Genomic DNA, 26,772 nt, shown 5'->3' on the forward strand with positions numbered 1-26,772 from the left:
GGAGGAGGATAAATAAGTATTCTGGGGCCAGGTTTCCTTGAGGCTTTGAATATCATAAACAGGAATTTAAATTTCATCCTATTGGCAAAGAGAAACGATAGAAGATTTTCAAGCAGGAGAATGACAGTAAACTTACTTTACAAATATAAAGATAGCTACTGGCATTGCTGCAAATGAAAGAATGGACATAGGAAACCTGGGGTGGAAAGGGGGAGGGTGCTGTCGCATTGTGGGGACTGCAACCAATGTGACAAAACGTGTATAAATTTTTGAATGAGAAATTAACTTGAGCTGTAAACTTTTACTTAAAGAATAATTAAAAAAATATGTGTGCATGTACACATACACAGAAAAAAATAAAAAGGAAAACACGATATGCTTTTAATAGGAATTACTCTAGGGGACTAGAGGCATGACTGGAAGAGGCTTGGGAAAGATGAGGCTGGAGTTTGACTTTATACTCTTTTGTACTGTTTACCTACTTTACAACAAGCATAGGTTACTTGAATTAAAAATTTTAAAGCACCAATACAAATAAAAATACAAAACAAAGTTAAGAGAGAAATTTGAAACGACTAAAACTAAAACTGAATAAACAAACAAAAAAAAATTGGCAATTGCTACTCTCATCCTTAATCCTGATCTTCCCTCTCAGCCGCCCAAGAAAAAAGCCTGGCAGTCATTCTGTAATCCCTTCTCTTCCTCTCTCTACCTCATTCTTTCAGTCAGTAAACATTTATCGAGTGCTTTTTTTTGGTGCCAAGAGCTATTTTAGATACTGAGAACACTAGTGTTCGTAGTTTGTCTCTGAACAAATTTGACAAACACAAAAAACAAAACTGCCAATCAATTATAAGTCCTCTAGCTTCAGTCTCCTAAATACTTTGGAAATGTTTCCCACAACCTAATTTCTACAGTTTAAACAAGAGATGATGAGGAATTAAATTCCTGCAGTTCTAGTCCTTCCAAATTCTCCATGCCCCTTTGGCCTATTTTCATACTGTTACTACAGTGAAGTTAATGTCATTCCTCTGTGGGAGTTCTTCAGAGCCTCCACGGTCTTCAGAATAAAAAAGAAACTCTGTAATATGATATCCAAAGTCCTTCATGATGCCTATTTATCCTCAACATTCACTACTCCCCTCACCCTGGAACCCATATACTTCACATTAACTATACTGAACTGTTCATTGTTACCTAACATTTGTATTTTCTCATGACGCCATGCCTTTAAACTGTTTTATCTGTTTAGAATCCTTTTGCCCAACTGCCTGCTCATCCTTTAAGACTCAGCCCTAGAAGCCTTAGGTGTTCTCCATGCTCCCAGTGTACTTCTACTACTACCCAATACTGCAACTGTTTACATTGTCTATCTCCTGTAAGTTCCTTAAGGCCAGGGACCATATATCTTGTCTCTCGAATACTTGTTAGTGTAATGCTAGCATGTAGTAGATTACTTCATGAGTAAAGAATGAACAAATGAATAAATGCGTGTTTAAATAGCTTGTGACCTTGAGTGAGGCATATAACCCAAGACTTAGTTTCCTAGTAGGTAAAATGAGGATGTGTATTGATCTACCTCACTGGGTTATCTTGATAACTATGAGAGATAAGTTAAAGTTCTTACCACAGTGTCTGCTATAATTTAGTAAATATTGGCTTTAATTACTTTTTAAAGTTAGGTTTTATAAGCTAGCCTGTAAGCATAGCCTTTTATCCTTATTTCTTTGGTAACAGGTATCCTGAATTTCAAACAAATTTGGAATATCGCCTATCCATATATTAGAGTCCTTCTTTAATCCCCAACAAGCAACCTCTTCCTTGATTAGGGTGATTTCTTCGTACCAGCAATGCTGAACATGTCATTCTCATTCTCACCTCAAGATTTTGCTCTGCTTGTCTCTTTTGCCTAGAATTTCATCTTCTTTCTATTCCCCCTTAGCTGAAGTCCACCAAAAACAAAACAAACAAAAAACCTCTATTCTTATTTTTTTTTTTTTTTGCTTTAATAGGCTATACAACATTTATACTGTTCCATTATTTATTTTTATTTATTTTTTTATTATTTACAGCAAGGAGCCCTGGTGGTGCAGTTGTTAATTGCTTGGCTCTAACTGGAAGGTTTGAATCCACCAGCTACTCCACAGGAGAAAGCTGTGGCAGTCGGCTTCTATAAAGATTACAGCCTTGGAAACTCTATGGGGCAGTTTTACTCTGCCCTATTGGGTCACTATGAGTCAGAATCGACTTGAAGGCAACAAGTTTTGGGTTTTATTATTTATGGCTATTATGTTACTTTCCAAGTTATTGGTCAATCCTGCAACTGGGAAGAACTATTAGGATTTCTTGTATATTCTTCAGTTTTCTAGCCTCTTTGCCACATTCTTAAGAAATTCTCTGATGATATCAGCCTTTACTGACAATCCAGCAGCTTGATTTCATATTCAGACTCCAAATCATATACTTCAATACTGAGTTCTTAATTACCTGGATTCTCTGCTACTGTTTCACGGGCATTAGTCTTAATCCCAACTAGACTACAAACTTTGAGATCATGCCCCTCAACACTAAGCACAGCCCTGAGCACAAAAGCCAATAAACAAATACTTGCAAATTAGCCTCAAAAATAACATAAAATTCTGAATAAAACTACAAATACTTCTACGATAACTGTAGATAACTAAGGAAGCAAATTTATTTCATTGTCATCTACTATCTTTAAAATCTATGTGGGATACTGACTAGCCAACTTCTAGATGCCCTGTTTAAAAAAAAAGGAAAACACACACACACATACACACCCATTCCGCACTTATCGACATAGTTAGATTCCAAAGACCAGGTCATTATATGAAAAGGAGCATTATGCAAAAACGGAGGATGATCACATCAGATCACAAAAAATGGAGGATGATATCATTACATACCTGCCAAACCACTGAGAGTCATGGTCCAGCCAAGGTGACAGACACATAACCTTAACCATTACAGCTAGCATTGCTTTCACCTTGAAACTCAGTGTTCATTAGTGCCAGACATATGTTGTTATGCACAAAATAGTCAGATAGTAGATTTTTTACTATTGTCATAAGTGCGAAATGTTGGATAATGAGATAGTTGATAAGTAAGGAATAGGTGTAGTACATATGTATATATATTTGACATGTAAAATATATATATTTCTAAAAGAAGTATTGTGATATAAAGTAAGCTCTTTCCTTAAAATACATTAATTATAAACTATTTTACCTATGCTCACAAAACCCCATCTTCCCAAATTTAGAATTTGTTTTAGAAGTAAAGAATCAATGATATGGTAGAGCACTGTTTCAATGAACCCTGTTTCACTGTTATTGAAGTAACATGTTTCAATCATAGGTCACTGAGGAAACAATTTGTATTCAACTGTCATCTACTTTCTCTAAATTCCCATATATGGTTGTTAATTAAACAAAACATCATCTTGGTTTAAGATGATCTATTTTATACAGAATACCTACATGTGTTGTAGAACGTAAAAAAAAATGATAATTTTGAAATCATGTCTAAAAATCATGTCTAAAAACATAGCAGAAGAAGAAAAAAAATTAAAAAAACAAAAAACTGGAGTCTATATTATCTATATGTGACATGGCTCTGAGTGGAACTGTTTTTTTAAAGAAAATGGGCAAGAACTATGTATTAAGTTACCTGTAATCATTCCGATCATCAGCTTTTACTCCAGGCCAATCTCTTTTCAGGTATTGACTAGCCAACTTCTGGATACCCTGTTAAAATATATATATATACATTCTAAAATAAGTATTACGGCATAAAAGAGGCTCTTTTCCTTAAAATACATAACTTAGAAATTCTATCTTTCCAAATTTATAATTCGGTTCAGAAGTAAAGGATCAATAATAATGACAGAACACTACAACCTTGTTTCATTATTGACACGGACTTCTCTTTTCTCCCATTTTAGGGGAAGGGTGAGTACAAGGATAAGAAAATTGGAACTTAATTGATTTGTTTCTCACTTCACCAAATTATTTGACCAGCAAAAAAAACAAACTGCCTCTGGTATATCACACGGAACACAGTTGATGTCCACCTTCAAAGAGCTCTGATTACATAGCTTGACATCTCAGTTTCCCACTGTTTCTCTGCTTTGGTATGTACTGCATTTCTAAATCCCAGCAGCCTAACTCTCACATACTAGGAAAGGCAAAAAACAGGCATTCACCTTGGAGTAGACAGATATATACTGGATTGTAAAATTAATGAACAAACCTCAGTGCTGTTTCATGCTGGTAATTCTCAAGACAGACTTTAAGGGTTTTTTTTTTTCCTTCCCTTTTAAAATAATATGTTGGCACAAATAACTTCAAATGATAAAATTAGTTTTACAAAGAAATATACCCACTTACTATTATTCAAATAACATAAATTTGGACAAAACAAAACAATGATCTGTAATAGGTACTGTGGCATGGGGATTTGAAGAGAGAAGACTATTTCGTTGGAAAGTGAAGTTAAACTAATCACTATGAACATAAGACACATTATTTTTAGATAAGAACATATACGGTGCCCTAACACTACAATAGAGCCCAGCATAATGGATGTAGAAGTCATTAACTTTGGGGTACTTATCTCTACATGTGCAATTTACAAAAAAATAAATAAGATGCAGAAATGAAGATCATATTAATTAAGAGACTGACTGCTTTAATCAGAAGCTGTTCAAGTAAAATCAATGTTTCAGCCCATATATAGTACCTTTCTACTAGGGTCTTCTGCCAAATTAATTTGGCTTAATTAAATCCTTTGCTGAATGTCTGTTTACCATTATTTCAATGAGTCCAAAAGGTAGCAGAAACTGTAGAGAAGTTCATTGGAATATCTCAGGTTCCTCCTGAACTTGGCTACAGTTTGGTTTCAGCATTTCCAGATGCTGTGTGTTCTGGGAACTCACACACAACTGTATATCCACAATACTTCCATTTACATACCCTGTAGTTTGTTGAATCCAACTACTAAATGTTCCACAAATATGTCCACTATTTTTTTACTTCTGCATCTTGTTCATACTATTTTCACTGTATAAAATATCTCACCACTCCCATTTCTACCTGCTGAATTTTCACCCTCCCCAATTTAAAACTAATTTTTAAATCTCCTAACAAAATATTCAGAAGTATACATAGGAAGATGTGAAAAGCTTCATTGCCTAGATGCTACATTTCATTAAGGGTCGAAAAGTGTTAATAGTTTTGTCAATCCTTCTGCATTTATTAGCTGGAATTCTCATATAAAAAACTATCTTTACTGAACTACTTGGCTACCCTGAGGTACAGTTCTTAGAAGAAGATGAGGACAAATACTTGATTCATTCCCTTTTTTGTCCAGTTTTCTGGGTTGGTCCAAAGGTGAACAATGAGGAATTTTTAAAGTTACGTTATGAACTCATAGATTTTAAATAACTGATGCATTTCAATTGATTGCAGTCATTATTTTTTGATGCTATATTCAGCACAATTGTGGTATGTCAGAGCTCCTTCAAGTTGGCTCCCAGATTACGATCACAATAGACTTTTGATAATTTGTTTTCTTTTACAGTTCCCGTCCCAGACCTGCGATAAGCTATGTTCCCAAGAGATTCTGATTCTCTTTATAAAGAAACCATATTTAGAGACCACAATCTAGGCACTTCCTCTTCCTTCAAGTCTTCGTTTGTATCATTCTCAGAGAGGCCTTTTCTAATCACTGTATACAAAGTAGCTCACCCTCCATGGTTACTTTCTCACACCACCCTATTTATTCCTAACCCTTGTTAACTTTGTTACTTGCTGATTTAAATTGTTTTGTCTGCTTACTGACTATAAACTCCACCAGGTAGGGAGTTTGGCCTTTTTTTTTTTTTTTTTTCAAATCACAATATCCCCAGGTTATAACAAAGAACCTAGCATTTAGTTGATGACAATAATACCCATTGACTGAATAAAAAAAAAAATTACACCTATATTATCTGTTTCTAATTTATAATGCCCTAAATTCTTTTTGCCATTTTGAGTTAGAAATCTTTCGATCAAAATTTCTCTGGTTCCTAATTTTCATATCCTCAAAGACTGTACCAGACTTTAAAATTATGACCATCATGACCCAAACATTCTATGGTTTTAATATAATAAAGGTCCTTAGTAAAATTATAGTCAAATTTGATCTCTCACACTACCAGAAGAAACCATGTTAGTGGATATTTCAAAGCAATGCAATAAAAATTAGCAGAAGTTTATTCTATAAGGCATTACACATTGTTTGTAAAGGCTTAAATAAGCCAAGGTCCCTGAATTCAAAGACCTCATGATCTATAGAGAGGAATAAGAAGTACAGAAGTACGCACATAAAATAGGAGGTAACACCTGGGTAACTGACAAATAAGTGGCAAAAGGCAACGTAAGTACTCAGGTGAGGAAAAGACGATCATATATTTTCTTAAGGAGTCACATTTAAATGATATGATAGTGATTTTTTTCAACTTGGTCACTATTAAAGCAGTTGCAGAATACTTCAGACAAAATATGGGCTATGATATGAGCCTCAGATGATGAGTAGGACTAAGACAGAAGGCAGAGAGACAGCGCTCTAAATTTATACAAAGCAAATTAACAAGCACATCTGCACAGTTATTTCCCTTAACTTTTTAAAGTGTGGTTACAACCACAGATAAACTGTATACTAAAAGGATGTATAACCAACTTAAGATCACACAGCTCATAACTACTTAAGTTTGAACTAGAACCCCAAGTTATCATTCTAAGTCTTTTCAAATGTATTACTTTCAAGTAGGTTTTACGTAACTCTTAAAAAAAATCTGAAATGGCTTTAACTTAACTTGTCGTGCATTTTAAGTTACAACAGCAATTTTTAGAGCTCTAAGTCACAAAGCAGAACTGTATTAAACTGAATGAGCCCCTCAGAGATGAGATGAGGGATTCATGAAATAGGCAAACAGTGAGATCTTTAGATGAAAGACTTTATTCAAGTCAGTTCAGAGAGGCAGAAATCATGATTCCTATGCAGCTGTTCAAGGTCTAATCTGCATAGATGCTCAAGAAATACTCCGTGACCATTACAGGAAAGGTCTTAAGTAACATTTCATGCCTCTGAAAGTATTTTGTATTTAAGTTAATTGGTTTCTCTTACTTTATGCTTAAAGCTACATATGATGAGTAAAACTAGATTTAAAAAATTGTATATAGAAAACAAAATCCATCACATTAATTTGCTAAGAAACACAAAATTACAACTTTCAAAAAAGTGTTTCTTTTAAAAATATCTCCAGCATTACTCCCTAAAACTCATCCAGTAGATGTATAATATTTATTTATATTTACTTGAGCATCACTGATTCATAGTGTTGGTCTGATTTCCAATGTTGTTCACTCTGGAGTAGGGCCTTCCAGATGTACTATAAATATACTCTTGGAACATCCAATAACATCCTATTCCAACTTTATAAAAAGCCATCAGTGTCTGATGTAAGACTTTTCTTTGTTTTACCTCTCAATAACACTTGCTGTATTGCTCTAACAAGTGAAGCATCACAAAGAAAGCCACTGTTGGGTAGACAGTGGCAAACTGGCTGATGGCATAACCTCTGGCCCATTTACCACAGCAAGCTGAGCAGAAGTGTGCTCCATGTCTCAAAAAAAAAAAAAAAAAAAAATTATGTCTCAGGCACAGGTTATTCTGTATCCATTTCTTGCCCCCAGCATATAGAGAAACTGATACTCAAAACTACTAGCGTTTTGCATTGAGATGACTATTTAAAATGTTAGGAAACCACTTCTTTATATACTATACCTTTTTGTCACGAAATGCCTACTGTTATGCAAACGATCTTCAAGAATTAACAAGTCTACTACATAAGTTAAATACTTCTTAAACTGATGTATAGTATACAGTGAATTTCTTTACTATTATTCAGCTACTTTAATAGTAAGAGAGAATCTCACCTCCACCCATAAGTTTTGAAATATTTTTCATCGTTTTGTGTGGCATATAATTATATTTAAAGTAAAAAAAGAAGTCAGTTTATTATTTTAAATTACATAATAATTCCCTTTACTTACTTTTCTATTAAATATTAATCTCATGTTATATATAACCCATTGCCATCGAGATGATTCTGACTCATAGCAACCCTATAGGCATAGGGTTTCCAAGGCTGTAATCTTTATGGAAGCAAACTGCTGTATCTTTCTCCTGTGGAGTGGGCTGGTGGGTTTGAACCATCAACCTTTCGGTTAGCAGCCAAATGCTTAACCACTGTACCACCAGGGCTCCTTCATATTTTAGCCTTTTCTCTTTTTTATTTAAGTTAGTTACATAAGAAACAAAATTTATTGACATTTTAAATGCCTATCCTATTTGATTTGAGGACTAAATACAGAATAAAAAGTAGAAGAAATTTAACACCCATTCATAGTAAAAGCTCTCAAAAAAAAAACTATGACTACAAGGAAATATCTTTAGTCAAAGAATATATATGAAAAATCTACATCTAGCATCATATATGATGAGAGTGATTCTAAAATGTATATGGAAAGGCAAAGGTACTACGATAGCTCAAACAACTCTAAAAAACAGGAACAAAGTCAGAGGACTCACATTGCTCAATTTTAAAGCATACTGGAAAGCTAGAGTAATCAAGACAGTGTGGTGCTGGCAAGATGAGTGACACATATATCAATGGAATAGAACAGAGAGTCCAGAAATATACCCTCAAAAGTGGTCAGCTGGTAAAGATGCAAAGGCAAATCAACGGAGAAAGGATAGTCTTTTCAACAAATGGTGCTACAATAATTGGATGACCGTACCTGCAGGGGGGAGGGGGGACACCCTGACACGTACCTCACAACTTATTAGCTCAAAATGGCTCATAGACCTAAATGTAAAACACAAAACTATAAAACTTCTAGAAGAACACATAGCTAGACCACCACCAATCATATTAATTTCCCCCGCTAAATACCTTTGTAATAAATCTGGTTCCCTCTGCCTCCGATGCCTCCACCACAGTTCACTATCACCATCTCTATCAGGATATTCCAATAGCTTTCTAAGTGGTTTCCATACCTTTTCTTTCCTTTTTAAAAAGCTGTTTTCCACAAAGCTAAGAAAATGATCTTTGAAAAACGCAAACTGTCCCTCTTTATTTAAAACCTTTCAGTGAGGTTCTGTTGTTCTTAGTATATGTCGTTATATTTAAGGTCCTCTTACTGGGCTTTCATGGTTTGCCTCTTGCCTACCTCTCTTCCTTTATCACATATCATTTGTTCTTCTGATCTTTATCCACATATACTCCTTAATTAAGTCTACCTGGATACACCCCCACCCAAAGGGTTTTCTTCTCTCAGCTGGCCTCTTGGGCTGGAGGGCAGTATGACCCTGACCAGAAGCAGCATCAGCAACAAAGCTCAAGTCTAGTGGTCCTACATTCTGTTGAAAACTCTATAGTGCACATGAGAGAAGATGGTCCTCATGTATCCACCCAACTAATTCGTTTTATTTAATCTTCTAAATGTTGTGGGTAATAAATACCACAGAGAAGGGACCTGAAAAGCACAGAAACAAAGTTAGAATTAGGTTCCTAGAGATGAAGCTTCTAAGACACTACAGGGTAAGCTTGCCCTTATGCTCTATTCTTGGTATTTCTTTGAAATAATAGCTCGCATTTCTTAGACACTTATACTTACTTTTTTCATAGGTCACCTCGTTTAATCCTTACAACAATCATTTGAGATAGGTAATATTATTATACATGTGGGAGCTTGGAAAGAAGTAACTTGCCCAAGGTCATGTAGTCACACAAATTATACAGAACTGGGATTTGAACCCATGCTCTCTGACTCCCAAGACCATGCTCTTAACTACTCTGCTATACTTTCTCTCAAATATCCAAGAGATTCCTTCTGACCTTATTTTTAAATGATTATTCAAGTATTAACAAAATGAAGATATGTGGTTCTTTTTAAAAATTATGATTTCTTACAACTTTTGGATACAACAGAAAAGGAGACTCTTAGAATTCTCAAGACTGAATAAAATAGGCTGCTTTGAAGTACATGGTTGTTATACATGCCTAGAAAAGGCAAAATGTATGAGCGGTTCCCATATATTTTTTTAACTAAATTTTTTATTTTGAGATATTGTAGATTCACATGCTGTTGTAAGAAATAATACAGAGAGATCACGTGTAGCCTTTACCCAGTTTCTCCCAAAGGTAACATCTTGCAAAACTATAATACAATATTATAACCAGGATACTGATATTTCCATATGGTAAAAAATAATAATAAAGCAAGTACTGAGAAACTCTATTGCCTGTATACTTCAGGCAAGGACAGAGGCTCTTCCCTCCCTCAACTCTAGTGGCTCTCCTTCCTCTCCAGAGGCTAATTTTACAAGGCTTAGAAAGGTAAATGTAATTAATTTGCTTCTTTCTTCTTTGTGCCCCTCCTTCTCTGAGCAAGATTATATCTCCTTTTGTGATAAGTAGCCTGGAGCTACTGAGTAGTGTTTTGTAAAGAAAGCAGAAATCTAAAAACCTGTGACAAGGGGGAAGCCTACACAGAAAACTAATTTTTACTTTAAATCAGTGGTTCTCAACTGGGGCAGCTCAGTACCACCCTCAGGGGCTGTTTCTGAAATCTGAGGGGCATTTTAGATTGTTGCAATGATAAACAGGAGCTCATGGATGCTAACCAACTGCATCATATCAGATAATCCTGAGTAAAGAACAACCTCTTGTCCACCGTAACTTTGAACATCACACTGGACATTGAGAAGAAGAAAACCTGTTTATAATTTTCTGAGCCTAGAACCTAATTCCATTTTTCATATACTCATGAAGTATATTTTGCACGGTTTTAAAATATACTGTATTTTCCAGGACTATAACTAGTATAAAACAAGAGAGTATTGTTGTACTGTCATCCCTCGGTATCCATGGGGAATTGGTTCCAGCACCTTCCCCCAACCCCAGCCCTGTGGCTACCAAAATTTGTGGATGCTTAGGTTCCTTACGTAAAATGGCATAGTGCTGGCATATAACCTACGCACATCCTCCTTCGTACGTTAAATCATTTCTAGAATACTTATACCTAATACAATGCAAATGCTATATAAGTAGTTGTTACACAGTACTATACTGTTGAGGCAATTAACGACAAGACTCGAGGCATACAACACTCAAACAACGAAAGCTGGAGAGAGACTGAGGGTCTGTGAAATGGAGGGAGGCTACAGCAGGGTATGCCTGCACAACATTTCATTTGCATGGATTCAGTGAAGTGCTGGGTGTGTGGCAAATTCAAATTTTGCTTTTTGGAACTTTCTTTTTTGAATATTTTCCATCCATGGTTGGTTGAATCCATGGATGTGGAGCACGTGAATACAGAGGGCCAATTGTACTTTGTTCTATCAAATGTTCATCAAGGTTGCTCGCCGTTTTGGAAAAACAAGTCCTTTATGGCCACAATGCTCCTGGTATTTGATTACCAAAACAACACACCCATATCAGTCTGCATTTGCAGCTACCAAATTCACAATGACTTTATATATATAACAATGTACTTACTTAAGCCTTATTTTCAAAGTTATATATAAAGAGTAAAAGTCAACAACATTCAGTTGAATATTATCTTCTCTTAAATCCAAAGTTACTCATTATAAAAGAATAAGGGATAATTATGTGAGTAGACATCTGACTACTTCACTGGGCCTCCTACTGTGGTTGTGGCCAAGCATTTATATGTTGAAATGCATATTATCTTATTACAACTTTTATTTATCCTTTTCTAGTTACAGTTAGGGCATTATATTGTGTGTATGGTTTAAATTATGTGCACCGACAGGTTATATTATCTATGAATTTCATTTCAGGATAGTAAAGCAAGTATTACAAAATAAATGTTATAAAAGGGGGCACTGAATCTAACGGAATTTGGAACCATGTCTTTAAAAGGGGCTTAGCCCTTTTGTTAAGAATCTTGGTGGTTTAAATGGTTAACACATTCAACTGCTAACCAACAGATTAGAGGTTCAAATCCCCAGACACACCTCAGAAGAAAGGTCTGGTGTTCTATTTCAGAAACATCAGTCACTGAAAACCCTATGGAGTACACGGTTCTACTTGGACATACATGGGGTTGCCATGAATCAGAATCTACTAGACGGCAACTAGAATCCTCTTTTTTGAAAAATGAACTCATTGTATTTAAAAATATTGCACCTATATGTATATATTCATAAAACATATACCTGTTTCCCATGTCAGACAATGTTAGGAGCCCTAATACATGGCATAAGCAGTACACAAAACATTATTAAGAATGCAGAACAAAAACTAGATAACTGGGAGCCCCTAAAAATCAAACACCTATGCTCATCCACGGACTTCACCAAAAGAGTAAAAAGACTACCTACAGACTGGGAAAAAGTTTTTAGCTATGACATTTCCCATCAGCAGCTGATCTCTAAAATCTACGTGATACTGCAAAAACTCAACTACAAAAAGACAAGTAACCCAATTAAAAAATGGGCAAAAGATACAAATAGACACTTCACTAAAGAAGACATGCAGGTAGCTGACAGATGTATGAGGAAATGTTCACAATCATTAGCCATTAGAGAAATGCAGATCAAAACTACAATGAGATTTCATCTCACTCCAACAAGGCTGGCATTAATCCAAAAAACACAAAACAATAAATGTTGGAGAGGCTGTGGAGAGACTGCAACACTTATACACTGCTGGATTCCATGGAGAAAATATTAAATGACACAGGAAGCATCAAAAGAAGATGGAAGGAATACACAGAGTCATTATACCAAAAAGGATTAGTCGATATTCAACCATTTCAAGAGGTAGCATATGATCAGGAACTGATGGTACTGAAGGAAGAAGTCCAACCTGCTCTGAAGGCATTGGCGAAAAACAAGGCTCCAGGAATTGATGGAATATCAACTGAGATGTTTCAACAAACAGATGCAGCGCTGGAGGTGCTCACTCATCTATGCCAAGAAATATGGAAGACAGCTTCCTGGCCAACTGACTGGAAGAGATCCATATTTATGCCTATTCCCAAGAAAGGTAATCCAACTGAATGTGGAAATTATAGGACAATATCATTAATATTACACACAAGCAAAATTTTGCTGAAGATTATTCAAAAACTGCTGCAGCAGTATATCGACAGGGAACTGCCAGAAATTCAGGCCAGTTTCAGAAAAGGACGTGGAACCAGCGGCATCATTGCTGATGTCCGACGGATCCTGGCTGAAAGCAGAGAATACCAGAAGGATGTTTACCTGTGTTTTATTGACTATGCAAAGGCATTTGACTGTGTGGATCATAACAAATTATGGATAACATTGCAAAGAATGGGAATTCCAGAACACTTAATTGTGCTCATGAGGAACCTTTACACAGATCAAGAGGCAGTTGTTCGGACAGAACAAGGGGATACTGATGGGTTTAAAGTCAGGAAAGGTGAACGTCAGGGTTGTGTTCTTTCACCATACCTATTTAATCTGTATGCTGAACAAATAATACGAGAAGCTGGACTATATGAAGAAGAACGGGGCATTAGGATTAGAGGAAGACTCATTAACAACCTGTGTTATGCAGATGACACAACCTTGCTTGCTGAAAGCGAAGAGGACTTGAAGCATTTACTAATGAAGATCAAAGACCACAGCCTTCAGTATGGACTGCACCTCAACGTAAAGAAACCAAAAACCCTCACAACTGGACCGACGAGCAACATCATGATAAACGCAGAAACGATTGAAGCTGTCAAGGATTTCATTTTACTTGGATCCACAATCAGCACCCATAGAAGCAGCAGTCAAGAAATCAAAAGACGCATTGCATTGGGTAAATGTGCTGCAAAGGACCTCTTCAAAGTGTTGAAGAGCAAAGATGTCACCCTGAAGACTAAGGTGCGCCTGGCCCAACCCATGGTATTTTCAATCACATCATATGCATGTGAAAGCTGTACAATGAATAAGGAAGACTGAAGAAGAGTTGATGCCTTTGAATTGTGGTGTTGGCGAAGAATATCGAATATACTGTGTACTGCCAGAAGAACAAACAAATCTGTCTTGGAAGAAGTGTGGCCAGAATGCTCCTTAGAGGCAAGGATGGCAAGGCTGCGTCTTACATACTTTGGACATGTTGTCAGGAGGGATCAGTCCCTGCAGAAGGACATCATGCTTGGCAGATCACAGGGTCAGCGGAAAAGAGGAAGACCTTCAACGACGTGGATTGACACAGTGGCTGCAACAAAGAGCTCAAGCATAACAATGAGTGTAAGGATGGCACAGGACCAGGCAGTGTTTCGTTCTGTTGTGCATAGGGTTGCTACGAGTCGGAACCGACTCAACGGCACCTAACAACAGCAACAACAAACACACACTGCTGGTGGGAATGTAAAATGGTACAACCGCTTTGGAAATCGATTTGGCTTTCAAGCTAGACATAGAACTACCATACGATTCAGCAATCCCACTCCTTGGAATATATCCTAGAGAGATAAGAGGCTTTACACGAACAGATATATGCACACCCATGTTTATTGCAGCACTGTTTACAACACCAAAAACACTGAAGCAACCAAGGTGCCCATCAACGGATGAATGGATAAATAAATTATGGTATATTCACACAATGGAATACTACGCATCGATAAAGAACAGTGATGAGTCTGTGAAACATTTCATAACATGGAGGAACCTGGAAGGCATTATGCTGAGTGAAATTAGTTGCAAAAGGACAAATATTGTATAAGACCACTAGTATAAGAACTTGAGAAATAGTTTAAACTGAGAAGAAAACATTCTTTTGTGGTTACAAGAGGGGGGAGGGAGGGAGGGTGGAAGAGAGGTACTCACTGATTAGATAGTAGGTAAGAACTACTTTAGGTGAAGGGAAGGATAACACACAATACAGGGGAGGTCAGCACAACTGGACTAAACCAAAAGCAAAGAAGTTTCCTGAATAAACTGAATGCTTTGAAGACCAGTGTAGCTGGGGCAGGGGTTTGGGGACCATGGTTTCAGGGAACATCTAAGTCAATTGGCGTAATAAAAATCTATTAAGAAAACATTTTGCATCCCACTTTGAAGAGCGGTGCCTGGGGTCTTAAACGTTAGCAAGCAGCCATCTAAGATGCATCAATTGGTCTTAACCCACCTGGATCAAAGGAGAATGAAGAACACCAAGGACACAAGGTAATTACGATCCCAAGAGACAGAAAGGGCCACATGAACCAGAGACTACATCATCCTGAGACCAGAAAAACTAGATGGTGCCCAGCTACAACCGATGACTGCCCTGACAGGGAACACAACAGAGAACCCCTGAGGGAGCAGGAGAACATTGAGATGCAGACCCCAGATTCTCATAAAAAGACCAGACTTAATGGTATGACTGAGACTAGAAGGACACTGGTGGTCATGGCCCCCAGCCGTCTGTTGGCCTAGGAGAGGAACCATTCCCAAAGCCAAGTCTTCAGGCATGGACTGGACTGGACAATGGGTTGGAGAGGGATGCTGGTGAAGAGTGAGCTTCTTGAATCAGGTGGACACTTGAGACTATGTTGGCATCTCCTGCCTGGAGGGGAGATGAGAAGGTAGAGGGGGTTAGAAGCTGGCGAAATGGACATGAAAAGAAAGAGTGGAGGGAGAGAGCGGGCTGTCTCATCAGGGGGAGAGTAATTGGGAGTATGTAGCAAGGTGTATATAAGTTTTTGTGCGAGAGATTGACTTGATTTGTAAACTTTCACTTAAAGCACAATAAAAATTATATATATATATATTTATATATAAAACGTATAGCTGTTCCCCTAGTCGGACACCCTGAGCTCTTTGAGGACAGTTATATAATCTCTGTATCCTCAGTTCCTCACACAGAGGACGCACTCAACAAATGGCTATTTAATTGAAGAAATGGTTGTTGGATTATAACACAGGCAGTACTAGGCTTAACAGAAGTATAAGAACAGAGGAGAAGTCACTACCTCTCCAAAGTGAGAAATGTCAGGAAAACCTATATAGAACAAGGTACACTAACTAGAACTGGGTCTAAAAGAGCAAACAGGAATTTGAGCACCTGAGAAGAAGAAGAGCGATCCAGAGTACGGTATAACCTGGGTGAAAAAATTGGTGATGTAAAAAATGGTAGGGGAAATGTGGAAGATGGGTTGGTTAAGAAAATTTGGCTTGCAAGGATCCAATTGCTCTCTGAAGCTCACAGTTACACAGGGAGTTTTTCTTTAGTGCCCAAGAGATCTCTACTCTCAAAGTACTTTTCTATGAATTTAGTCTCTCTTAAAAAACAGACCCTTTTATGTCTTTTTTACTTAATCGATTGTAAAAAACACGGTTATTATCACAGTGCTTAAGACAGAATCATAAAAACACATTTAAAAAAGTGTTTCCTTGGAAAGTTATAGTTTTAATTGTAAGTGGAGTGGTAACATCTTTAGCTTATTTACTCTACTTAAACAAAACTCAAAACATTGCCTTTGACAGAAATAGGAGACATGCAAGTTCATTTGTCCAAAATACGCTTAGATCTCCAGTGAATGCTACTATTATTGTGACCACTTCATAAGAGAAAATGTGTACATAAATCCTGTTGGACTTACAGAGGACATGTTGAATAGCTAGTTCTGGATATTTCTTGCCAATATGAGTATATAACTTAGTAGTTTGTTTAACACAATACACCTTTTCGTATAGGAGGCATAAGGCCAAATCTACCTAATGTTAAATATTAAATGTCAGTTATTTATTTATATTCAAGTTTACTTCAATCTTATCTCCCCCAGAAAGTTTTATTTTCTCCTGTAGAGCTCCCTCTGCTTGTTCCCAAAGTGACTTATATGCAGACTTTAACAAAGAGAAAACCCATGTAACAATTGTTGAATTGGTAAAGGTTATATTATATATATTTTTACCACAATAAAAGAAAAAGAGAAAAAATCCTATAGACTAGAAGGCACTCTGGCTTAGCCTAGTTCTACTATTTCAAGAATTTTTAATTCATTTTCCTTTTTTTCCTGTAGATCGTTCAATCAAGAAATGATGCCTATAATTCTGTGAATGTTTCATTTCTGTCCACATTTTTTGAGTTTTTCTTTTCTTTCCAAATTTCTGGAAGAAACTAGTAAGAAAAGCAGCATTTTCCCCTGTGCGTTACAATCATCTTTTAATCTTTTAGTAAAGATTAAAATTATTAGATGCCAAAAATTGAATTTGGATGAGTTTATTTTAAAATATTACAACTGAAAAACAAATTAAGGCTTATAGATTTTTAGAGCAAAATGCCTATTATTTTGGCTTAGTTAGAAAATCGAGTCACTAAGCATCATTAAAATTTAGTTTTTTTCTACCTTTTTATTGAAGTTATATTTTCAAGACCAGGATTAGTTGATACTTACTTTAACACTCTCCAGCATGAAAAATTTTACTGGGTGGAAAAAGACATTGGTTGCTGTTGTTTTTGAACAGTATGAAAAATGTTATATTAATCAGCATGATTAAACTGCCTCTTTGATCTCAAAGACAGCTGAAAAAGCAGTCCCTTTTTCAGAGCAGAAACTGGAATGTGTTAAATCAGTAAGTAAATAATAATTCCATGTGTTGACTCCTAGTTATCTGGAAACAGAAGGGGAAAGTCAGAAGAAACAGCCAAAACACGACTAAGGCATTCAGGGCAAATGAAAGCCATTTTTCTTCAATTTCCCTTACCAGATGGAAAACATGTATAACCATTTATTAGAGTTAATATCTGAATGCTTATTTTATGCCAGGTTCTTCATATTTGTTAACTCAACTAATTTTTCCAACACCCACTGACTTAGGCTGGGTTCTCTAGGGAAGCAAAACAGGTGAAGTGTATAAATATATAGAAGAAAACCCCACTGCCATCAAGCACTGTATACTGTATACTGGACACTAGTTTAGAACATACACAGTGTCCTGGAGAACACTGCTCCAGCCCTTCAAGGTACTGCCACATGGCTGGCACTGTAATTGTCTTTAGAAGGCCATTCTATTGTTTTAATAAGCCAGCTGCTTCAGGATGATGGAGAACACGCTAAGACTAGTAAATTCCATGAGCATGGGCCCACCGTCACACTTCTTCTGCTGTGAAATGAGTTCCTTAATCCGAGATGATGCTCTGTGGGATACCATGACAATGGATAAGGTATTCTTTAAGTGCATGCATGGTAGTTTTGGCAGAAGCACTACATGCAGGGAAGGAAAATCCATATAGAGAGGAAGTGTCTGTTCCAGTAAGAACAAAACACTGCCCTTTCCATGATAAGAGTGGTCCAATGTAATCAACTTGCCACCAGGTTGCTGGCGGATCACCTGGAGGGATGGTGCCATATCATGGATTCAGTGTTGGTCTCTGCTGCTGGCAGATTGGGCACCCAGCAGTGGCTAGAGCCAAGTTGGCCTTAGTGAGTGGAAGTCCATGTTGCTGGGCCCATGCATAACCTTCATCCCTGCCACCATGGACACTTTGTTCATGAGCCCACTGAATAATGATCGAAGTAGCTGGGCAAAAAGGATGAGTGGTTTTCACAGAATGACCCATCCTATCCAGATTGTTAAAATTATCCTCTGCTGAGGTCACCTGTTGGTGAGCATTCACACGAGATACAAACATCTTTGCTTCTTTAGCCCACTCAGGGAGGTCTATCCACATGCCTCTTCCCATTTCTCCCTGTCTTCAATTTTCCAGTCCTGTTCCTTCCAAGTCCCTGACGTTCCAGCCATACCACTGGCTGCAGCCCATGAATCAGTATACAATTGCACATCTGGCCATTTCTCCTTCCAAGCAAAGTGAACAACCAGGTACACTGCTTGAAGTTCTACCCATCAGGAGGATTTCCCTTCACCATTGTCCTTCAGGGAGGTCCCAGAAAGGGGCTGTAGTGCTGCCGCTGTCCACTTTTGAGTGGCACCTGGATATCTGCAGAACTATCTGTAAACCAGACACGAGTTTTCTCTTCCTCAGTCAACTGATAACTCCCCATGAGGCCAAAGGTGCAGACTGGGAGATGGAATGTAATGTGACAGGAATGGTGACCATGGGCATTTGGGCCACTTTCTCACGCAACTTACTTGTGCCGTCAGGTCCTGCTCGGGCCTGATCTTGTATATACCACTTCCATTTAATGATGGAGTGCTGCTGTGCATGTTCAACTTTATGACTCTGTGGGCCAGACAACACCCAGTTCATGAGGGGCACCTCAGGCTGCATGGTGACTTGGTATGTCATGGTTAAGTGTTCAGTCTCTACTAAGGCCCAGTAACACGGCAAAAAGTTTTTCTCAAAAGGACAGTAAATATTTGCAGAGGACGGCAGGGCTTTGCTCCAAAATCCGAAGGGTCTGCACTGTGATTCACCAATAGAGGCCTGCCAAAGACTCCAAACGGCATCTCTATCTGCCACTGACACTTCAAGCACCATTGGATCAGCTGGATCATATGGTCCAAGTGGCCGAGTGGCTTGAAGGGCAGCCTAAACCTGTTGCAGAGCCTTCTCTTGTTCTGGGCCCCACTAAAAACTAGCAGCTTTTCAAGTCACTTGATAAATAGGTCAGAGCAGCACACCCAAATGAGGAATATGTTGCCTCCAAAATCCAAAGAGGTCCACTATGCGTTGTGCCTCTTTTTCAGTTGTGGGAGGAACCAGATGCAATAACTTATTCTTCACTTTAGAAAGAATATCTTGACATGCCCCACACACCACTGGACCCCAAGAAATCCCACTGAGGTGGAAGGCACCTGAAATTTTTTGGGATTAATTTCCCATCCTCTAGCACGAAATTCTTTTACCAGTAAGTCCAGAATCATGACAGTTCTTCCTTACTAGGTCCAATCAGCATAATGTCATCATCAATGCAATGGACCAATGTGATGGCATATGGAAGCAAAAGGCAATCAATGTCCTTGTGGACTAAATTATAACATAGGGCTGGAGAGTTGATGTAGCTTGAGGCAGGCAACTGAAGGTGTATTGCTGGCCTTGCCAGCTGAAGGCAAACTGCTTATTAACTCGGGAGATCACTACAGGATGGGTTTGGAGACACACTGGATCTACTGTGAGATGGACATGAGCTAAGACCCCATTAATAACCTAATCTCCATATGCCTTCATTCTGATTGGTGGGCCACAGTGATGTTTTGGGTCTTCTGGAATTAATGTCAGTTCAAAGCCTATATCCAGTAATCCCTGAAAATTCTGGTTATTTCCTTTTCCTCAATGAACAGTCACTCTTGTAAAAGGCCATAGATCCCTTTGGGGAAGGCTGGGGGAAAGATTAACAATGTTTAAAATTTTGGCTTTAACAAAGAGAAATTTATTCTCATAGTTTAAGAGACTAGAAGTCTGAATTCAGGATATCAGCTCCAGGGGAAGGCTTTCTCTCTCTGTTGGCTCTGGCGCAAGGTCCTTGTCATCAATCTTCCCCTGGTCTAGGAGTTTCTCAGTGCAGGAACTTTGGGTCCAAAGGACATGCTCACTTCTGGCTTGCTTTCTTAGTGGTATGAGTTTTCCCTGTCTCTCTGCTTGCTTCTCTCTTTTATATGTCAAAAGAGATTGGCTTAAGACACAACCTTATCTTGTAGATTGAGTCCTGACTCGTTAACGTAATTGTCCCTAACCCCGTCTCATTAAGATCATAGAGGTAGGATGTGCAACACATGAGAAAATCACATCAGATGATAAAATGGTGGACAATCACACAATACTGGGAATCCTGGCCTAGCCAAGTTGACACACATTTATGGGGGACACAATTCAATCCATAATACCCACCTTTATGCAGATGTAACAAAAGTTAAAAAAGTTTAAGTAATTTGTACAAGATCACCCAGTTAAAAAGTTTAAAACACCTTCTGACCACTCAATCCATTCTGACATAATCATACACTATCTCAAATCACTATACCTTTTGTTTGAGGGCTATCTATAAGCACTTCAAAGAACAGGGCTATAAAAACCTAGCATAGTTCACCATCTCTGCTCAGTTAAATAACTGCTGAACTGAATCATTACCCATTTTGGTGAACACCTATATTTTTAATGTTGAATTCTCATTAACTAAGATAAACCAAAAACCAAACGCATTGCTACTGAGTTGATTCCGACTCACAGCAGCCCTACAGGACAACTCATATCAACCATTTAGGATTGGGCAGAACTGCCCCCATAGGGTTTCCAAGCAGTGGTTGGTGGATTCAAACTGATAACCTTTTGGTTAGCAGCTGAGCTCTTAACCACTGTGCCAACAGTGCTCCAACTAAGATAAAGGGATCTGATTTTTAGGGATCAGATTATTGAAAGAAGAAAAAAACTAAGTCTCCAAGATAATTCTGATAATGGATTAAGTATGACACCATGCATAGGTGTGTTTTACTCTAACACAGTGAAATGACTGTGAAAAATTATATGTACTCTAAATTTTTATGAATAATAGACAATGAATACTGAACTCTTCATAAAATGAAGAATTTTTAGCACTGCAAATTGGTGCCTTATAATTTAGCTGTTTTGAAAGTTTTAGTCACCATCAAGTTCTCTTAAAGCATGGAGAGTCTATAAAAATATGTGTCATGGTAAGGGCCACATAAACCAGATACTACATCAGCCTGAGATCCAAAGAACTGGATGATGCCTGGCTACCATGGCTGACTACACTGACAGGGAACACAACAGAGAATCCCTGATGGAGTAGGAGAACAGTGGGATGCAGATCTCAAATTCTTGTAAAAAGACCAGACTTAATGGTCTGACTGACACTAGAGGGACCCTGGAGGTCATGGTCCCCAGATCCTTTGTTAGTCAAGACTGGAACCATTCCCAAAGCCAACTCTTCAGACATGGATTGGACTGGACTACAAGACATAAAATGATACTGATGAGGAATGAGCTTCTTGGCTCAAGTAGACACGTGAGACTACGTGGGCAACTCCTGCCTGGAGGCAAGATAAGAAGGTAGAGGGGGACAGGAGCTGGTTGAATGGACATGAGAAATACAGGGTGGAGAGAAGGAATGTACAGTTTTATTAGGGGGAGAGCAGCTAGGAGTACACAGCAAGGTGTGTGTAAGTTTTTGTATGAGAGATTGACTTGATATATATATGGACTAAATTGTATCCCCCCAAAATATGTGTCAACTTAGTTAGGCCATGGTTCCACCAAGTATTGTGTGGTTGTCCCCCATTTTGTGATTGCAATTCTATGTTAAAGAGGATTAGGGTGGGATTGTAACACCCTTACTAAGGTCACATCCCTGATCCAATGAAAAGCGAGTTTCCCTGGAGTGTGGCCTGAATCACATTTTACCTTACAAGAGATTAAAGGGAAGCAAGAAGAGAGTGGGACCTCATACCACCAAGAAAGCAATGCTGGGGGCAGGGTGCATCCTTTGGACCCAGGGTTTCGGTGCAGAGAAGCTCCTAGTCCAGGGGAAGACTGATGAGAAGGGACTTCCCTCAGAGCTGATAGTGACAGAAATCCTTCCTCTTGAGCTGACACCCTGAATATGGACTTCTAGCCTACTAGATTGTGAGAAAAATAAATTTCTCTTTGTTAAAGCCACCCACTTGTAGTATTTCTGTTATAGCAGGACTAGATGACTCAAGACAGAATTTGGTACTGAGAGTGGGGTGCTGCTCTAACAGACATCTAAAATGTGGAAACAGTTTTGAAACTGTGAATGCATACAGAACTCAAATGGAAATGAGGAGAGCTGTTACAATGCAGACAACACAGATGGTAAGAAGCAGCAGTATAGGACCAGCAGCAGCAGACCTGACAACTGCAGACTACAAGCTGCAGCAGAACCAGGAGACAAGCTCCAGACAGCACTGGAGCCAACCCGCAGAGTGAGCAAGCTGAGTGCCTGTGAGCAGGAGCTTCCTGGCAGAGTGAAGTGCCTCTGGACACTTATCGGTGGAGCTGGGGTTGCCGACCCACAGACTGGAAGAGCTGAGTCCCTGTGGGCAGGAGGATTCCTGGCAGAGTGGGGTGCCTCTAAGCACTTATCAGTGGAACTAGGCTGGCCAACCCACAGAGCAAGAGAGATGAATCCTTTGTGCAGGAGGCTTCCTAGTGGACTAGGGTGCTTATGAGCACTAATCAGTGGAGCTAGGCTTGCCAACCCATGGAGCAAGCAAGCTAAGTGTCTTCCGGCCAAAGTTTACTGGTGGAGTGGGGTGCCTCCAGGCATTGGTGGAGCAACAGAGCTTTGGAACACTTGTCCCAGCAGGGCAGATGAGGGTGGAGAGTCTCGAGGAGCCGAGAGGCCAAGGAACCAGGAAGCAGATGCTGAAGAGACAAGGGACACAGGAAGCCGAGCTGACTCAGTCTCCAAAGGTATGGCCATGACCTCTGGGTGTTTCAAAGGGTGGAGCCACGGCCTTTGGTGTTTCTAAGGGTGGAGTTGCCACTCAGGTGGGCTAGGAGAATAATGTACCTAAAGCTGAGGGAGCAGAGTTGCCATCCAGTGGGCCTGGAAGGCAGAGTTGAGGCCCAGGGTCAAAGGGCCTCCACTCAGAATCCAGAGAGTGTGGCCAACACCTAGAGGCTAGATGACAGAGCCACTGTGTAAATGGTCTCAGAGAACAGAGGATTATTTTCAAGCCTTGAGGGTTAATGTAATATGTTCTGATGACTTGGCTTGTTCTGGATTCTGCAGATGCCTCTTGTTTGACTGACCTCCAGTTCTTGGGACTTGGGCTAGCAGCTTACCTGCTGATCTTGGGTTTGCCAGCCGCTGCAGCTATGTGAATTAGGAGAAACCTTGTGGTCTTGCCTGCTGATCTTGGGATTTGTCGTTCTTGACAACCTGTGAGCAAGAGTCCTGCTCTCTGACCTGCCGATCTTGGGTTCCCCAGCCCCTGAAGCTACGTGAATCTGGAGAAGCCTTGAGGTCTTGCCTGCCAATCTTGGGATTTGTCAGTCTTTCCAGCCCATGAGCAAGAGCCCTGCTCTCCAGCCTGCTGATTTTGGGTTTGCTAGCCCGTGCAGCTACGTGAATCAGGAGAAGCCTGTATCCCGCTCCACGGACTTGGGACATTCCAACCTCTGCAATCGTGTGAGCTGTTTCCTTGATATGTCTCTCTCTATATATATTTATACGCTTTACTGGTTTTGCTTCTCTAGAGAACCCAGCCTAAGACAATATCCATTTCTACATAGATAATTTTTCATTCCTGATAATTCTAACAATACCAGTAAATAGAGTAATTTTCACAAATTCAGTAAATATTTATGCACCTACTATGGGCAAGGCACTGTTGTGAGTTAACGTGAAGGAATATACAACTTCTAAGAAGTCCATCTGACAAAGTAAGGTTACTGAAAAGAACTAAAATGCATAAAAGATTAGATACATTGATGTTCACACAGTATCTTCAAAAAGCTTACTTTGTAACTTGTAATCTGACAAACTGTATAATTAGGATTCTAGTATAACCCCAGAACTCAGTTTCCCTTTTTCAGGCCTACAGAAGTGGAGGGGACAGTGAGGACTGGTAACTGAGAAGTAAAGGTCATCACCCAACATAGGAACACATACCATACAAAATGTAAAAACTAGAAAATATTTAAGACTTTGAAAAGTCTGGTAATTACTCTTCCATAGTCATCAACAAGAACAACCATGCTGACCGGTTTTTACAAAAACCATCATAATGAGTGAACGATCAATGTTAAAATAAAACTAATCCTACTTTGCTGAAATGAAAACTTCCCCTGATACCCAGATGATTTTTTTGTTTCTGGACTAGCAGCTTTATCAAATGTGCACCACACACACGAGCGTCACAACTGTATTTCAGAATGACCGTGGTACTGAAGTGGGGGATTCGTTCTAAAGAGAACAGAAACAGGGTGATCAAATCAGGAAGATGTGGCATTGGTCTAAGGGAGAGTGAAGGGTACACTGAGTTACCGAAAACCGGAAAAAAGGACAGATTTAAGAGGTATTACAAAGAAATCTGAAAACCTAGAAACTAATCAGATGTGGGAAGGGGAAAAAATTGAAAACAAGATTGATTGAGATTCTAGCTAAGGATTTCTTGCTTAATGTTGATCATAAGGTAAAAATTATAAACGAAGGAGAGAGTCTGAAGATCTCTTTTTCCTAAAGCACAAGCTCAGCCTTTCATACAATTTCATTCATGGTACACATTAACGTCTCCTGCAACGTAGCTGCCTCCTCCAGTCAAGGTTAGCATGCACGATATATGCTAGAGCTGACAACAATACCCAAGGGAAAGCCACCCATTGGAAACTATTTTTTTTTTAATAATTTTTATTGTGCTTTAAGTGAACGTTTACAAATCAAGTCAGTCTGTCACATATAAGCTTATATACACCTTACTCCATTCTCCCACTTACTCTCCCCCTAGTGAGTCAGCCCGCTCCCTCCTTCCAGTCTCTCCTTCCATGACCGTTTTGCCAGTTTCTAACCCTCTCTACCCTCCCATCTCCCCTCCAGACAGGAGATGCCAACACAGTCCCAAGTGTCCACCTACAAGTAGCTCACTCTTCATCGGCATCTCTCTCCAACCCACTGTCCAGTCCCTTTCATGTCTGATGAGTTGCCTTTGGGAATGATTCCTGTCCTGTGCCAACAGAAGGTTTGGGGACCATGACCACTGGGATCCTTCTAGTCTTGGTCAGACCATTAAGTCTGGTCTTTTTATGAGAATTTGGGGTCTGCATCCCACTGATCTCCTGCTCCCTCAGGGGTTCTCTGTTGTGCTCCCTGTCAGGGCAGTCATCGGTTGTGGCCGGGCACCATCTAGTTCTTCTGGTCTCAGGATGATGTAAGTCTCTGGTTCATGTGGTCCTTTCTGTCTCAGGCTCATAGTTATCGTGTGACCTTGGTGTTCTTCATTATCCTTTGATCCAGGAGGGTTGAGACCAATTGATGCATCTTAGATGGCCACTTGTTAGCCTTTAAGACCCCAGATGCCACATTTCAAAGTGGGTTGCAGAATGTTTTCATAATAGAATTATTTTGCCAATTGACTTAGAAGACCCCTTAAGCCATAGTCCCCAAACCCCCATCCTCGCTCCACTGACCTTCGAAGCATTCAGTTTATTCAGGAAACTTCTTTGCTTTTGGTCCAGTCCACTTAAGCCAACCTTCCGTGTATTGAGTATTGTCCTTCCCTTCACCTAAAGTAGTTCTTATCTACTAACCAATCAGTAAATAACCCTCTCCCACCCTCCCCACCTCGTAACCACAGAAGTATGTGTTCTTCTCAGTTTATACTATTCCTCAAGATCTTATACTAGTGGTCTTATACAATATTTGTCCTTTTGCCTCTGACTCATTTCACTCAGCATAATGCCTTCCAGGTTCCTCCATGTTATGAAATGTTTCACAGATTCGTCACTGTTCTTTATCGATGTGTAGTATTCCATTGTGTGAATATACCACAATTTATTTAACCGTTCATCTGTTGATGGACACCTTGGTTGCTTCCAGCTTTTTGCTATTGTAAACAGTGCTGCAATAAACATGGGTGTGCATATATCCGTTCGTGTACAGGCTCTTATTTCTCTAGGGTATATTCCAAGGAGTGGGATTTCTGGGTTGTATGGTAGTTCTATTTCTAACTTTTTAAGAAAACGCCAGATAGATTTCCAAAGTGGCTGTACCATTTTACATTCCCACCAGC

At 39.0% G+C, this 26,772-nt stretch overlaps 1 protein-coding gene across 1 annotated transcript in view; it reads right to left on the minus strand.

Moving 5' to 3' along the window:
• Positions 1–26,772, minus strand: part of FCHSD2 (FCH and double SH3 domains 2) — a 289,630-nt gene that overhangs the window by 138,500 nt on the left and 124,358 nt on the right. The window contains exon 4 of the mRNA XM_064288657.1: positions 3,691–3,767. Within this exon, the coding sequence (XP_064144727.1) occupies positions 3,691–3,767 (77 nt within the window). The remainder of the gene's footprint in view (positions 1–3,690; positions 3,768–26,772) is intronic.

Source organism: Loxodonta africana, chromosome 7 (genome assembly GCF_030014295.1).
Source record: "Loxodonta africana isolate mLoxAfr1 chromosome 7, mLoxAfr1.hap2, whole genome shotgun sequence".
NCBI classification, from domain to species: Eukaryota; Metazoa; Chordata; class Mammalia; order Proboscidea; family Elephantidae; genus Loxodonta; species Loxodonta africana.